Here is a 16,639-nt window from a genome sequence, read left to right on the forward strand (position 1 = left end):
ATTTGCTTACTAACTAAATTAACAAGCACGTTGCCACACGCGCACACATGAACACATCTAACTCGATGACCGCGGACCCTCGCTGTCAGAACGCTGGCAGCAGCGAGCGAATTCCTCTTCGAGCTGCTTCTCGTTTCAATGCGAACTAGGCACGCGAGAACACAGCGCACACTTAGCCATCAGCTATATGTGGCCGGCTAGTCTTCGAAACCAGCGCAGATTTCCTCCATGATAGGGCACGCGTGACTGCACTTCGCCGCAGCAGCTGGAGTAGAAGAGGACATGCGCATGAACCTGCCCCCCTCTCCTAGCCAACACCGCCTATAATAGCTGTCCTAGTGCGCGCACACCTCCCCACTCCCCCCCTTGCGCGCGTGAGAAGATGGTGCACATCCTCCCTGCCTTTCTCCCTTGCTAGCGCCAGAAGACACCGCCGTATCAAGCCACCAAACTTCTCGGCTCACCCTAGCAAGCTTTCGCTCGCACCTACAGCATACGGCCATGCGGCATCAATGTTATCGCACTTGGACTTATTCCGGAACACCACGGCGACGCCGACGGCAGCGGAAATTTGCCTGGAGTGTCCACATAATTGCTATTGCAATAAAAATTACAGGTGGTAAGCTGTTATAGGAGGTGCCTTTCTCTACCCCTACAAATAGATTACAGTGGCCGCTGGAGCCTACAGTGTCAACAAAAATAACAAGTGGGCACTTCAGCACGACCGAATACACAGTTTCTTGATTTTTCAAATTGATGTGTAATAATAGATTGTAAGCAACAACTGGAGGCACATATGCAACCATTCAATCTGCACCACTACAAGATGCCAGCACCACATGAATCCAAAATCAAGCAAGATATCAAACCTTGTTAATGAGGCCATCGATCTCAAAAATCGAGAGGTCTTCCTTGCGATAAATCTCCTTTCCTGGTGGGCACCGTAACTGGCATTTGGCCTGATTGAGGAAAAAGATTGCAGTAGGGTTGTCACTACAGTTATACACAACACACAAAGAAATATCAAACTGGCAATCATATAGATTCTGCTAAGCTCACAAAACGTCTACTGAGTGTTTTAACCAGGGAAGCTGAATGTTCCCCATATGGTAACTTTAAATGCCTCCCACAACCCAGAACAAATGTGCTTAGAGAGAACACACACTTTTACTCCTTACGATTTCCACCAGCAGGATGACACATCAGAAGAAATGACAAGGTGTGGTTGGATATTTCTAACCAGGTTAAACACACCTTTACACCTGGTTAGAAATGTCCAACCACACGTCAAGTTGTCTTAAATTTAAAAAAGGGGGGGGGGGGTGTTGTGTGCCAAAACCACAATCTGATTATGAGATACGCCATAGTGGGGGGCTCTGGAATAATTTTGATCACCTAGGGTGCATTAACATGCAGCCAATGCACGGTATGCAAGTGTTTTTGCATTCTGCCACATAGGAATATGGCTGCCGTGACCAAGATCGATCGCGTGACTTCAAGCTCAGCAGCGCAGCGCCATAGCCACTGGGCTACGGTGGTGGGTTGCAGCTCGGCAGAAGACATAAAAATGGCTTTATCTCATGTTAGATTTGTTCTGGTCATACAGAAGTGAGATTGATAAATCAGCATTTATAAACTGAGAATATCACATGACAATCTCTACCTGCACAAGCGAAGGCCAGGTAAGCACTGCCTGTAAGCCTAAAGGATCATTCTACTATGTGTCACTTCAGCAGCTTTAGCTATTGCCAGCTCCAGCATCCCCATGCGGCACAGTCTCTTTCTTAAAATGCAGCTAGAGCTTGTTTATGTGATGACAACACTTGCACAACCTTTTGTTACAACACGGCCAAAAACCAGCTTCGTTTCAACATGTGACTACTGAAATCTTTCTTGCTTGTGAACAGAGCTGCATGATGCTGTGGGACCATTTTTACATTTGTTTATTCAAAAGAACAGCCCATCAACTATATTTACTGGCAGAACTTGCAATCTAACTACCAGCAACCTGTTTAGTTGGAATAAGAGTCAAAGTTTATAGCTTGAAGTAAAAGCCTCATCTTTCCACAGGAAACCAAAACTACAGCTAACTAAAGTTTCGAATCAATGGAAGTCAATTGAATAATAGCACTAAATGATTGAAAATGTGAAAAATGTCAAATTTTCACTAAATGTGAAAAAAAATCTTTATATTCAAATTGAGGCACCCCATATTGAACACACAGGCAATCTTTCTTGCATTCAGAATTTGTCGACAATGTCAATTATCACCTCCTTATGTCCTCCTCAGAAGTGAATACATAAAAAAATGATACTGTTGATGAAGAAAGCCAAAGCATCGCTGCTGCTGCTTGGTTATTAAAATGAAAAAGACGCAAGCCTCAGCATTGTAGCTCGTGCTTCTGCATGGTCACAACTGCTCAGTCCAGGACCTTACTTTGTTTCATACATAGCAAAAGCTACTCAAATAGTGCAGTCATACAAGTCATTTTAGAATGCAGTTTCAATCTGGGATGCTTTCTATGGAATAACAACTTCATATATGACAACTACAAGTTGTGAACGTAACGTTACACTAAATCACATATACGTGCCCTTTTGCGCTTCTAGCAGGCAACGTACAATGTTGTGGTCGAGAGTACAAGTAGTACATTGTAGGGGCTAATCACATAAATGTGGCTTCACTCATTTAGTGGTAAATAGGTTTTAAGTCAAAAATGCCTTCCATGTAATATTTGTCATATCTTGCGGCATAAAAATGAGATTTATGTTCCACTGAATCACATAATGCATACGTTTATCTTTCATATGTGATGCACTATTTTTTGATGTCGTGGCTGCAAGAAGTTTCTCTAGCTTCAGGAGTGCTGTCTGCTTTGCATGAAACAGAATATAGGCTTGCCATGCACTCACGGCCAGCAAACCTTGTTAGAGTGCATATATATGCAAAACATTGCCAATTTATGCTAGAATGTCATTTCCTGTGTCAATTCTTGTGACATAGGAATACTGAAAATTCATAAATAAATATCAAAGATTACAATAAAGCCGTATTAAATTAACGTTTAAAAAACATGTTGCAGTGGTAAAAGACCCATTCACATCGAATAATGCCAGAAGACAGTAGGATGCTTGAATTTTTCAATAGCCACAAGTTTACAGCCTGTGCCCACAGCCCAATTGATGGACATTATGTTTTCACGGACTACTGCAAACCAACTTCTAATTAAGGGGCTCTTATTCTATATAAACTTAGAGGACACCATGAGGAGCAAGCCAACATGCAGGGGCTCCGGAATTGGGGGAGGGCAGTGGGGGCAGTCAGCCCCACAGGTTCTAAACCAGTGCGGGCATGCCCCAACACTCAAAGCTGTTCCGGCTGCCCCCCCCCCCTTTTTTTCCCTCCCACCACCCCTGAAGCTGTTGCATGTTGAAGCTGCGCTCCATAAGCGACGAGGCGCCACAGGTTAAAGACAAACCATGTGCGGAAAGTGCCAACACCAGGCTATACCGCGTTGGAGCCTCCGCTGCACTGTGACTACCGAAGCATTCCCTGTCGGCGGGAAGAGTAAGAAAATAGTTAGTAATATATATATTGTAGTGGATAATATGCATGTAGGCGCCGTGGGCACTGCCATCGCTTCAATGCGAGACCCGAGCTCGAGCTCGGGATCCCTCGCCATTTGCGTTCCGACATATGCACGTATTTCCACACCGACCCACAACAAGCACATGCTGGCGTCCTGAAAACGCACGAGCGGCTCCGCCAGCGGTACTACTGGCGAGGGATGTATTCTTACGTGCGCAAATACATTCGGTCATGTGCAGCCTGTCAGCGACGCAAGACAACTCCTCATACGAAAGGCCCACTGCAACCTTTACCGTGTCCTGCACGTCCTTTTGACAGAGTCGGGATTGACCTTTATGGGCCCCTTCCATGCACTGCTAACAGAAATCGTTGGATAATTGTCGCAGTAGACCATCTAATAAGATACGCCGAAACTGCAGCACTTGCTTCAGCTACTGCTCGCGATGTCGCAGCGTTCCTCTTACGGCATTTCATATTACGGTACGGCGCACCGCGAGAGCTGCTCAGCAACCGAGGCCGCGTATTCTTGTCAGACGTTATTAATGAGCTACTGGCAGCGTGCCGCACTATTCACTGCACCGCTACGGCGTATCACCCACAGACTAACGGTCTAACGGAATGGTTCAACTGCACTCTTGGTGACATGCTCAGAATGTACGTTGCGTCGGATCATTCCAATTGGGACGACGTCCTTCCTTTTGTGACTTACACGTACAATACCGCCACTCAGGCTACCACAGGCTTCTCACCATTTTTTCTTCTTTATGGACGTGAACCATCATCTACCCTTGACACCGTACTTCCGTATCACCCGGACGCCTCTGAATTCACCCCGCTTTCAGAAGTTGCTTGACATGCTGAAGAGTGCCGTCAACTGGCTCGCTCATTCACGTCGGATACCCAAGGCATCCAAAAAGATCGCCGCGACCACGATCAGCCAACACAGTCCTTCGCCGTGGATTCTCACGTCTGGCTTCGGCTGCCATTCCAATCTCCAGGCCTTAGCCCAAAGCTTGCTCCAAAATATCAGAGTCCGTACCGGATCGTTGAATGTACATCGCCTGTCAACTATGTAGTCGAACCGGTAAAACCATCTTCGAACAAGGGCCGCCTGGCCGCAAGACGGTTCACATCAGCTGCCTGAAGCTGTACCCCGACCCCCTCGTCGTGTCATCACCTTAGGTCGCCAGGATGGCTCACCTTTGCAGCGGGGGCAATTGTAGTGGGGAATATGCATGTAGGCGCTGTGGGCACTGCCATTGCTTCGGCGCGAGACCCGAGCTCGAGCTGCGGATGCCAACAGCTAGGACTGTGCCTAAAAAGCCACTTGCGATCCCTCGGACGAGTTTCAATAAATCCCCCTTTAAATATATATATTGTTACGGAGGGAAGAAGCAAGACGGGAAATGTCCAGCGGAGCAGTCGATAAGTGTGGAGTGAGCGGATAGACAATCAAGGCCTAGAATAACGTCATGGGGACACTCTTGAATAACAGTAAACAAAACAGATGTTTGGCGGCCAGCGACACCGACGGGAGCGGTACACATTCCTATTGTGGCCGGTGTTTTTCCATCAACGACTCGCACAACACAGGGTGTCGGGACTTGAGTGAGCCATCGACGAAGCTGGTCACTCATCACAGAGATGTGCGCACCGGTATCAAGCAGAGCAGTAACAGGGATGCCATCTATGTACACATCAAGTGAATTCCTACCCGTTGGTAAGGTCAGTAGAGGAATTGCAGTCGGGGTCGTTCCAGCAGCGTAACCCCTCGGAGCTGCACCCGTCAGTTTACCATAGAGCGCCGGTAGATGGGGGTCGGAGAAAGGCGAGTAGTAAATGAGCGAGACAGGGGACGTCGTGGTGAGGGTGAACGATTCTGCCGTGTAGATGCAGACGGCCTAAGTAGGGTTGTATGGCTCTGTGGAATCTTCCGGTGGTGGATGAATACCTGGTGAGTGGCGGTAAGGTAAGAATGCAGGCTGATATTGCGATGACGTCCAGGTATTGGGGCAGTGATGAGAAGTGTGGCCAACGTGTCGGCAGTTGAAACAAATTGGTCCGTCATCGGATGTTCGCCATTCTGCTGGGTTGTGAAAAGGCCGAGAGGGGTACCAGCGTCGTGAAGAAGGGATCATATGAAAGGCATAAGTATCTGATTGGTTGACGGAACAGACAGACTGAATGCCAAGGTCTGCCAACTCTTCGTGTACGACAGACTGCACGAGGGAAATTGTCAGTCCGGTGCAGCGGCTTCAATGTCTCGCCGAACAACACGAACAAGGCTTTCGGACATTGGCGGATGATGCGGAGGGTGAAGGTCCTCGAACGACGACGTATCAGCTGTATTTGGAAGACGCATGAACTGGTGTTTGATGCGACAACTTTTTGCTTCATGGAAGTGTCGACAATCATTATTGACGACGACGATGGTGACAAAATTCTTATACGTATACTAGAAGATTAAAAGTGCCGTCTGCTATGCGCTTCAGTACATGGTTCACCTTGTCTTCTTCCGACATTCGCTTGTCAACGTTGCGGCAAAGGGTGATAACATCCTGGACGTATGTCAGATATTCGGTCAACATCTGGACATGGGACCCAAGTTCCTTTTGTGCAGCTCGCTGACAGCCAACAGGCTTGCCGAATAACTCACGGCTCTTTTGCTTGCATTGCTCCCAGCTCATCTGTTCTTAGTCGTGGTTTCGAAACCAGACTCGTGCCGTGCTTTGCAGGTATAAAATTATATTTGCCAGCATAACAGTTTGATCCCACATGTTATGGGCGCTGACACGTTCGTACATGTGGAGCCACTCATCGACGTCAAGATTGTTTGTCCCGGAAAACGTGCCTGGGTCGCGGGGCTGGGTCAAGATGACTGTCGGCATTGTGGTAGCGGTTGCTCCTGTCGGCATGGTGGCTGTCCCAGCACCGGCTCCAGCGGTCGTCATGTTGTTAGTGGCCAGGCTACGTCCACTTCGGAGCTCCGTCATGCACAGCAGTACTCTGCACCTCCACCAAATATGTTACGGAGGGAAGAAGCAAGATGGGAAATGTATTGACAATATGTACATGATTGAAAAGCATTGACACAACTGGCCAGTCACTGAAACGTCGTCTTCGTCAGCCCCAAGCTCGTGCTCCTCTCCTCAATGTTGTGCAGAGCAGTGTAACAATATATATATATATATATATATATATATATAGAGAGAGAGAGAGAGAGAGAGGTGAACTACACGACGCAACATGAGCCCCCAGACGTCGCCCCCACACATCAGACATACTTCCGGAGCCCCTGCCCACATGCCTCCAGCAAATGCAGCTGAAACGTGCATGTGATGTGCAAAGGCTTTGTTAATCTTAATCTGTGTGGCAAGGTTACTTCTGCAAATTCTGAGGTGGGGAAATTAAGAGAGAAGGGAAGAGAGCTAGGTTAAGTGCAATTTGGCATACCGATAAAATCCAGCAGCACCAGTTCGACTAAGGTGGTCCTTGGTACTAATCAGGAATCTGCTTTAACCCTACATGCAATATGCACGGTCTACATATCCTTGCTGCATCGTCATGCGATATGCATGCAGCAAGAAGGGAAAGAAAGCTTCTGATAATAATCAACAGCACAATTGCGAAACTCCACGAAGAACAATGCAGAAATCTGTCATAAAACAACAAAAAAGCCTCATGGCAAGTCAAAAGGTTTCCTCACCAGATGTCTCTTGAGGCAGGTTTGACTTTTTGTAAACTTGAGGCAGAACTCGCACAAGTAAATACAAGTGTTGGCCAGTTCCTGAAATGAGAGGCCCGCACAAGGCAGAACACCACCGCACTGCATGAAGCAAAGTAGGAACAGGAGTAGCGAACATTTCAAACAGTGGTCACAGAACGTTATGCTGTCTGGAAATCTGCACACTGCTAAGAAATTAATTCAGGTCTAAAGAGTCCCGAGAAGACAGGCAGACCTTTAGGTCAATGAAAAACCATATGCACTTACGTATAGGCTGTTTCACATGCTGCAACTAGAGCGATGAAAATCGGTTCAGTTGCACGCGTTGCAATGCAACTTTTAGAGGGACCATTTCACATGACTGCGCTTTCAACAATGCGACTGGTGCTACAGCCAGTGTTGCTTGCTGCCAGGTTTTGTGGCACACGCCGCATAATTCTTTTAATGTATAAAAAAGTTTATATTAGAACTCAGAGAAGAGCAGCGGTGACTGTCAAACGAGCACACAGCTTTCAAGCATGAGCGCCATTGCCAAGCAAAGCGCTGGACCCACTAGCATCTGGGCCCACTAGAGCCGGACCAACTAGAGTGTCTCTTCGCTACAAATGTAGTTACAAATGTAGTGAAGAAAACGTGTTCATTATAATATTACTGACCTGTCTTTATTAGGGGCAAATAATACGCGACTTTTGTCATTTAAAAACGTATTTAAGTTTAAATTTGTTTTCCAGTGCGCAACTGCGGTTTCTGAAGTTCAGTGTGAAGAGACATGGCGTACGTAAAAAACAGCTCTTTGCATCTGGTAGTTCAGCGCTGTGTGCTGTCTCGTGTGTCATCAATGTCCCTGTTGTTTTGACAGCGCTACAACAAATTACAAGATAGCCTCTAAACATGCTTACATGCCCAGCTATCTTCACCGCATATGCAGTATTCGGAATTCGGCTACAGCAAAGTCGTCATGTCAACGCAAGCATACCCTCATGCTACCTGTGCTTAATGTCAGCTACTGAAGAAAGGATGTGTGTATATTGCTTGTAATTGCGCATAAGCTGTCTCTGCTCCTTGTAATGTTCTCGCACAAAACGTAACAAGCACCAACCCAAAAGTCCACATCTGCCCCTGAAAGAAGCCACAAATGATCTGTGTGTGATTACTGAATGTGGAATGGAAATTGTGCTGTGAAATTCAACCTTAGCACTAGCCTGGTTCATCCATCGCAACACGTGTGCTTTGAATATATATGTAGCAGCACCAGCAACGCGCACTACCGTTGGCGACGCCGTCGGCGTTTAGCCCGCGTTGGACCGAACGCGCACAGCGTCTGTGGCTGTTGCTGGTGCCTCTGGCGGCCATCTATTCAGCATCGCAACGCGCCATCTGCAGCGGCTCTACAAGGTGTGCTGGAGAAGCCTGACCTGTGCCTGTTTTGCAAATAATCTAAGCATAGTGCTGAAGTCTGCGACAACAAAGAAGTGAGTCTGACATACAAGAAACAGACTCTCACCAAGGCCGGATGATGTTTTCGATGTCTAAAACAAGGTCATATGGCAAGGGACTGTAGAGGAAGAGAAAGATTTGATCGATGTTCTCAACGTCATTTCACTTCGATGTGTAACCCTGACTTCAAGAAGGAAGAGAATGAGGTTTCTGCGACAGCAGTTAACCTTCTTTCTCAACAAGCAAGCCCCGTAATATTATTGCAGTGCTGCACGGTGAGAGTGGCAGGCACGGCAACTTCAAAGCATTAAAGGATACTCTTTGACAGCAGAAGTCAGCACAGCTTTATTACTATAGATGCATCACGCACACTCAGCTGTCAGTTTCTGGAAGAGGAAACGGTGAATGTAGGAGTTTTCGGAGGACAGAAGACTCAGAAAACAATGACAAGAGTTTGCGTGATCGTCTTCCCAGAAAATACAGATAAACCTATTGAAATCGAAGCTTTAGAAGTGGAGGACATCTGTAGTGAGCACATTCCCATTCCAGATGAAGTTATAAAGAAAAGATGGAAGAAACAGGATTAGATACACAAGCCCTCTTTTTAGGTGGAGACAACGAAAATTCTATAGCAATACTTATAGGTTCAGACTACTACTGGCAACTTGTGACTGGCGGCATGAAAACTGTATGGAAGAAATGGAAGGATCTAGAAGCTGTGCACACCAAATTAGGATGGACTGTGCAAGGGCCACTTCCTTTCCCAGGCAGCATTGTGCTCTGAACCTGCGTAGAAGAGGACACTGTCCTGGAGGTTCTCTCATGATTTCAGGACCTAGAAAGTCTTGGTGTCAGAGCTGATGAAGAAAGCTTGCTCGATAGTGAATTGCCGCTACAAGAGTTAGAGAAAAATATAACTAAAATGGACAGTTGTTATTAAGTTCGATTTCCTTGGAATAAAACAGTGGACTTGGCAGACAATTTCTCTGTGGCCACTAAACGCCTTGGCATTTTGATGCGCAAACTCAACAAGGACCACAGCCTATTGGAAAAATACGACAAAATCATTTGTGCATATCTGGAAGAAGGATCAGCCGAAAGAGTTTCCTATTCAAGTTCCACGAGCGAATTTCGAGTTTACTACATGCCACATTGAGCGGTGATCAAGGAAGAACAGACTACAACAAATATTCACATTGTTTTCAATGCATCCTCACATGAACGTGGAGCGAAGTCATTGAACAAAAATTTGGAATTTGGGCAGAGCTTAAACCCACACGTAGCCGTCTCACTTTTGCATTTCCGGTGACACAAGGTCGCTATGACAGTAGATGTTGAAAAGACCTCCTTTCAAATTGGCCTGCATGAGAAGGACAGACATTCACTGCGATTCCTCGGGTTTACAACACCTCCTCAGGAAAACCAACCTTTACCAGAACAAGAAATCTGGAGGATGACCAGAGTGCCATTTGGAGCCACTTAGAGTCCTTTTCTATTGATGGCCACATTGCAACATCATTTTCGATGTGCCAAGAATAACTACAAAACGACAGCTTTACTGTTTCAGAAATCCATGTACATGGACGACTTTCTGATTGGAGCAGACGCAAGGCTGACTATCCGTAAAGGCCAATGTGTAATCGAACAATCAGATTACATAAGCGTCGGTGAGAAGAGACAATGGAGAGAAGCATCGATAACATTCAAGAAACTTCCAATACATGCAGGCGCCGAGCGATAGCGTTTAACATTTGTCGGAGAGTGAAAAGCGGTCACTGGTGAAAGATAAACAAGTACATGTGTCAATACCCTCCCCTTGACAAAAAATGTTGTCCCGATGCTACAAACACGAAAGCGAAAACAAAACCATGTGTAATAAAGAAAAAAACAAAGCAACAATGTCCCTAAGTTTGTCAGCGGGCGCAGAAATGCTTAAGACACACCACGTGGAGGACTTCAGGTCATGCGCGGTGCCGCTGTGATTGCAAAATGCCGTCTGGTACGACCTCATAGGCCAGAACGCCAATACGTCGAATGATCTTATAGGGTCCAAAATAGCAACATAACAGTTTCTCGCTAAGTCCTCGTCGGCGTATCGGAGTCCAGACCAAAACATGGTCGCCGGGCTTGTACTCGACTTAGCGTTGTTGAAGATTGTAGTGTTGGCTATCGGTCCTCTGCTGGTTCTTGATGCGCAGGCGGGTGAGCTGTTGACCTTCTTTGGCGTGCTGAAAGTTGGTGGCAACGTCGAGACTGGCTTCGTCGGTGACGTCCGTTAGCATGGCGTCAAGCGTAGTTGCCGGGTTCCTTCCATAGACCAGGTGAACATGTGCGTTGTTTCTTGCATGGCCGTGTTGTATGCGAGGGTCACGTACTGAAGAAAGGCATCCCATGTCTTGTGTTCGACGTAGACGTACATTGCCAGCATGTCGGCGATGGTATTATTTAGGCGCTCAGTGAGGCCATTCGACTGCGGGGGTAGGCGGTGGTCCACTGATGGCTTAATTATCTGACTGTATCGCAGGATTGCTCGAGTTAGATCTGCCATAAAGGCCGTACCTCTGTTGGTGATGAGGTTTTCAGGAGCACCGTGATGCAGGAGAATGTTTTCAACGAAGAATCTGGCTATCTCAGTAGCACTGCCTTTAGGCAAGGCTTTTGTTTCGGCGTAGCAGGTGAGGTGGTCCGTAGCTACGACGATCCATTTATTCCCGGACATCGACGTCGGGAAAGGCCACAGGCAGTACATCCCGATCTGCTGGAACGCTCGGCGAGGTGGTTCGATCAGCTGTAGAAGTCCGGCTGGCCTTGTTGGCGGTGTTTTGCATCACTGACAGTCTCGGCATGTCTTTAAGTAATGGGCGACGTCGGCAGAGAGGCAAGGCCAGTAGTATTTATCTTGTATTCTCGCGAGCATGCGGGAAATACCGAGGTGTCTGGCCGTTGGGTCGTCATGGAGAGCTTGCAGAACCTCTGGACGCAATGCTGAAGGTACTATGAGGAGGTAGTTGGCTCGGAGTGGCGAGAAATTCTTTAGAAGAATGTCGTTTTGCAAGAAAACCGCTGCCAGTCCTCGCCTCAACACCTTCAGCACACCAACGGTCTTGCCGTCCAGGTAGTTTACAAGGCTCCTTAGTTCTGGGTCGGCTCGTTCGGTGAATTCATCGGCACTGATGGGTCCCAAGAAAATGTTGTCAGCTTGGTCGTCCTGTGGCGGGGGTTTGACGGGGGCGCGAGAAAAGCAGTCGGTGTCAGAGTGCTTTCGCCCGGACTTGTAAACGACGGTGATGTCGAATGCCTGAAGTCTCAGACTCCATCGTGCGAGGCGACTTGAAGGATCCTTCAAGTTAGCTAGCCAATACAAGGTGTGGTGGTCACTTACAACTTTGAAGGGCTTGCCATAGAGGTAGGGGAAAAACTTTGATGTAGCCCAGATGATGGCGAGGGCACTCCTTTTCTGTGGTGGAATAATTTGCTTCTGCCTTTGACAGTGACCGACTAGTGTAACTTACACCCCTTTCTGGTCCGTCAGTCCTCTGCACAAGCACGGTGCAGAGTCCTACGCTGCTTGCATCAGTGTAGACTTCGGTACCGGCGTTTTTGTCGAAATGCGCAAGTATTGCCAGCGATTGCAGGCGTTGCTTCAGTTCTTCAAATGCTTCGACTTGCGGCGTCTCTCACTTGAACTCGACATCGGCCTTCGTGAGATACGACAGTGGCTCGGTGATCCATGAAAAGTCCTTGATTGAGCACCTGTAATAGGCGCACAGTCAAAGGAATCTACGCAATGCCTTCTTGTCGGCGGGCGGAGGAAAATCAGTGATAGCCACAGTTTTCTGTGGGCCAGGGCACGCTTCATACTTGTTGATGACGCAGCCCAAAAACAAGAGCTCCTCGTATGAGAACCGACACTTTTCTGGCTTCAACGTGAGTCCGGAGGTTTTGATTGCTTGAACAACTATTCCAAGGCGCCGGAGGTGTTCTTCGAAGCTTGAGACAAACATAACGACGTCGTCCAAGTAGACAAGGCAAGTCTGCCACTTCAAGCCTGCCAGTACTGTATCCATGACGCGTTGGAAAGTTGCAGGGGCCGAGCAAAGACCAAACAGCCTGACCTTGAACTCGAACAGTCTGTCTGGTGTTATAAAGGCAGTCTTCTCCTGGTCCCTCTCGTCGACTTCTGATTTGCCAGTAGCCGGTTTTGAGGTCCATCAAAGAAAAACACTTTGCATTGTAGAGTCGATCTAAGGCATCGTCTATCTGTGGGAGAGGGTATACGTCTTTTTTCGTGATTTTGTTGAAGCGACGATAATCGACGCAGAAAGGTAGGGTCCTATCCTTCTTCATCACTAACACCATGGGGGATGCCCATGGACTGACTCTTGGACGGCTGGATGATGTCGTCACGTCGCATTTTGTCGACTTGTTGCCTTATATCCTCGTGTTCGCACGCTGAAACACAGTGCGGGCTCTGATGCAGCGGGCGGACATATTCATTGGTTATGATGCGATGCTTGGAGACAGGGGTTTGTGGAATTTTTGACGACAATGAGAAGCAGTCTGTGTATTGCAGGAGCAGGGTCTTCAGCTGTTTTTTCTTATGCCTGGGAACAGTGGCGCAACGACAGGGGAGGGTTCAGGTGTTGCAAACCTCCTCCCTGAGGCCGAGTTAACACCCCCCCCACGTGTCCAGCCCCACCAGTCCAACATGTACCTTCAGTGCTCTGTTCACAGTGTCATGACAATTCAGGAGGCAGTTTGAGGTCGAGTTTTCCTGAATAACAAAAATCCTTTATCACTGTCTTGTATTTATTCATTCACTCTTAAATTGCTTTGAGTAAAACGCTGAAGAAATAAACATTGTCATCATCCTTGGTGTCATTATATTATCATAATTATTAATGACCCTTCCTTTCCCTTCACGTAGCTCAGCTTTGCCTCTAGCGACGCAAATTACACGGTCAAGCAGTAAGTGATTATCACCCTCGATGACGCCCTCCTTGTCTCCAGGCACTTCGGCACCAACGGAAATCATTACGCTGGAGCAAGGCAGAACGGTGACGTTCTTCAAGCACATTCAAGGCATGGTAACTGATGTTTGTATCCAGTGGTATTGCTTTGTGCATTGAATACGTTATCGATTTGGACCTTAAGTCGATGAATGCACCATGTTGGTTTAGAAAGTCTATGCCTAGGATGACATCCCTGGAGCAGTGCTGCCGGATTACGGAGCTCGCCGGGTAAGTGCAGTTGTTAACTGTGACTCGCACTGTGCAGATTCCAGCCGGCCTCCCGCTGTCCGGATATCGGGTCCTTGCCAGGCCGCGTTGCAGAAGGTGGAAACTTTCTGCAACTTGGCGGCGAACGGGCCACTGTAGACGGAATAGTCGGCTCCAGTGTCGACGAGAACAATGATGTTATGACCATCGATTAGCACGTCTAGGTCGGTAGACCATCTGGCGTTGCGGTTAAGTCATGGCATCGGATTACGGCTGCGTTGGCTTGCTCCGCTGCTGCTACGTCATGTCGGCAGGTCTTCTTTCGGCGGCGAAGTGTTGTCATCAAGGCTCTTGCCGGGCGGTGTGCTGATACCTCGTCGTGATGATTCACGAATCATCTTGGGCGGCGGAGGACCTTGGGCATTGCGTCGTACAGCAACCGCACCTCCATCAGTTGCTGCTTTTAGTTTCCCGGGTAAGGGCTGGGCCTGCGTACAGCCGGCGATGTGGCAAGATGTAGCGGCCTGGTGACGGCGAGCGTGAGGGTCATCGTGGTTCCCACTAGGCTCCGGCGAGGTAGTCGGCGATGTCACATGGCCGCTCGCCAAGCTGTGGACGTGGCGTGTTGACGGCGAACACTCGTAGGCCCATCTCGCGGTATGGGCATTGGCGGTAGACATGGCCGGCTTCCCTGCAGTGATAGCAGAGCAGGCGGTGGTCAGGGGTGTGCCAAATGTCAGCCTCCCTCTGATAGCTGCACTGGGCGACGGGCGGGCGTGCTGGCGGCGGTGGACGGCGGAAACGGCAGCGTTACAGGGCCCTGGCGCGAGCGCAGAGGGGGACCTTGACAGCGGGTGACGGCGGCGTGGGTCATCGCTTCCGGTTGCGGTTGAGGCGATGTCGTAACTACTGGCACTTGCAGTGACCGCTGAATCGCATCTTTAACTATGTCAGCGATCGAGGCCACCTGAGGCTGTGACATTGGGCATAACTTCTGCAGCCCTTCCCGTACGACCGCTCTGATTGCCTCTCACAGGTCGTCGGCACCTAGCGCTTGAGCTTCGGCGTAGTTTGTCAGCACATGGCGGTTGTATCGCCGGGCGCGCAGTTTAAGCATCTTCTAGATAGTTGTGGCCTCCGAAACAAATTCTGCGACAGTCTTGGGCGGGTTGCGTATCAATCCGGCGAATAGTTGCTCTTTGACAACCCGCATCAAGAAGCGGACTTTCTTTTCTTCAAGCATGTTGGGGTCGGCATGGCGGAAGAGGCGAGTCATCTCCTCCGTGAAGATCACGATGTTCTTATTTGGCAATTGCACTCTGGTTTTTAAGAGAACCTCGGACCTTTTCTTTTGTACGACACTCGTGAAGGTCCTCACAAAGTTCTGATGAAATAGGTCCCAAGTCACCTCTCTCTTTTTAAACCAGGTCCAAGCAGAGTCATCCAACAAAAAATAGTCATGGCATAGCTTCTCGTTGTCGCTCCATTTGTTGAACGTCGTGGTCCTCTTGTATGTCTCCAGCCAGGTTTCAGGGTCTTTAGCTGATGATACACGGAAGGTTGGTGGCTCCCGAGGTTGTTGCAGCAGGATGGGGGTTGCTGGGGTTGCCATTGGCTTCATTGACTTGGCCTTGATTGCTATGGTCTTGTCGGGAAGAAGTCCGTACTCTGGCAGAAGTCCTTGCTGTCTACAGCTAGCTCCCTGGTCCTTGGCGACAGTGTTGTCCTCTGGTTTCGGGCTTGGATCGCGGCTTTGCGGGAGCGTTCGGTGCATGAATGCCCTAGCACCTCCACCAGATGTCACATAGTAGTGACGGTGAAAAAAACAGTCGTAAAACTGTGAATTACAAAATGGACTTACACTCGAAGCACAACAATAGCGGCGAACACAGTCGGCGATCGTTGAAATCTGAGCAGCAGCGAAACACGTTGGCTTTTATACATGAGTCATCGAAGGTTCCATAGTAATCCCTGGTGCCCACGTGTCTTCCAGAAAGTACTAGACAATTCATGTCACTCATACGATCAGATTACATAAGTGTCGGTGATAATTAACAGACAACGGATAGAAGCATCGCTAACATTTGAGAAAATTTCTATACATGCAGGCACGTCCTGCGCCGAGCGATAACGTTTAACAATTGTTAGCCGGTGAAAAGCGGTCAACGGTGAAAGATAAACAAGTACACGTGTCAATATGAACATTCTCCCTGGCAGCGTACGAGATACTCTGATTCAGATTCGTGAACGATTTTGGATTCCAAAGGCCAGCCAACTAGTCAAGAAAACCATACATCGAAGCCTGGTATGTCAGTGGCTGCAAGCAAAGCCAGTAGAGCGAGAAACACCTCCTTTACCAAAAGACAGGTTTACAAAAGCAGAACCTTTGAACCTTTCTTGGTCACAGGAGTTGACTTTGCTGGACCATTAAACGTCAAGAAAAGTGGTCATCAACATGCTTATATTGCGCTATTTACATGCGCTGTCACACAGGCCATACATTTAGAGTTGGTCGAAGACATGACCGCCGAAAAGTTTCTTTTCGCATTCAGATTTATTTCACGAAGAGGAATAAGCAAAATCATGTACAGCGACAATGCCCGCACTTTTGTGAAGACGTCCAAAATATTCGAAAAGTTTTGGAAAAGTAATAGAAACCCCAGACATAAC

General features: G+C 48.1%; 1 protein-coding gene across 1 annotated transcript in view; it reads right to left on the reverse strand.

Annotated features, from left to right (window-relative positions):
- LOC119444185 (histone acetyltransferase KAT5-like) overlaps positions 1–16,639 on the reverse strand; it is a 103,012-nt gene that overhangs the window by 26,625 nt on the left and 59,748 nt on the right. Inside the window, exons 7-8 of the mRNA XM_049660478.1 lie at positions 7,296–7,376; positions 870–959 (exon numbers count right to left, since the gene is read on the reverse strand). Coding sequence (XP_049516435.1) covers positions 870–959; positions 7,296–7,376 — 171 coding nt within the window. The remainder of the gene's footprint in view (positions 1–869; positions 960–7,295; positions 7,377–16,639) is intronic.

This window comes from Dermacentor silvarum, chromosome 1 (genome assembly GCF_013339745.2).
Source record: "Dermacentor silvarum isolate Dsil-2018 chromosome 1, BIME_Dsil_1.4, whole genome shotgun sequence".
In the NCBI taxonomy this organism is placed as follows: Eukaryota; Metazoa; Arthropoda; class Arachnida; order Ixodida; family Ixodidae; genus Dermacentor; species Dermacentor silvarum.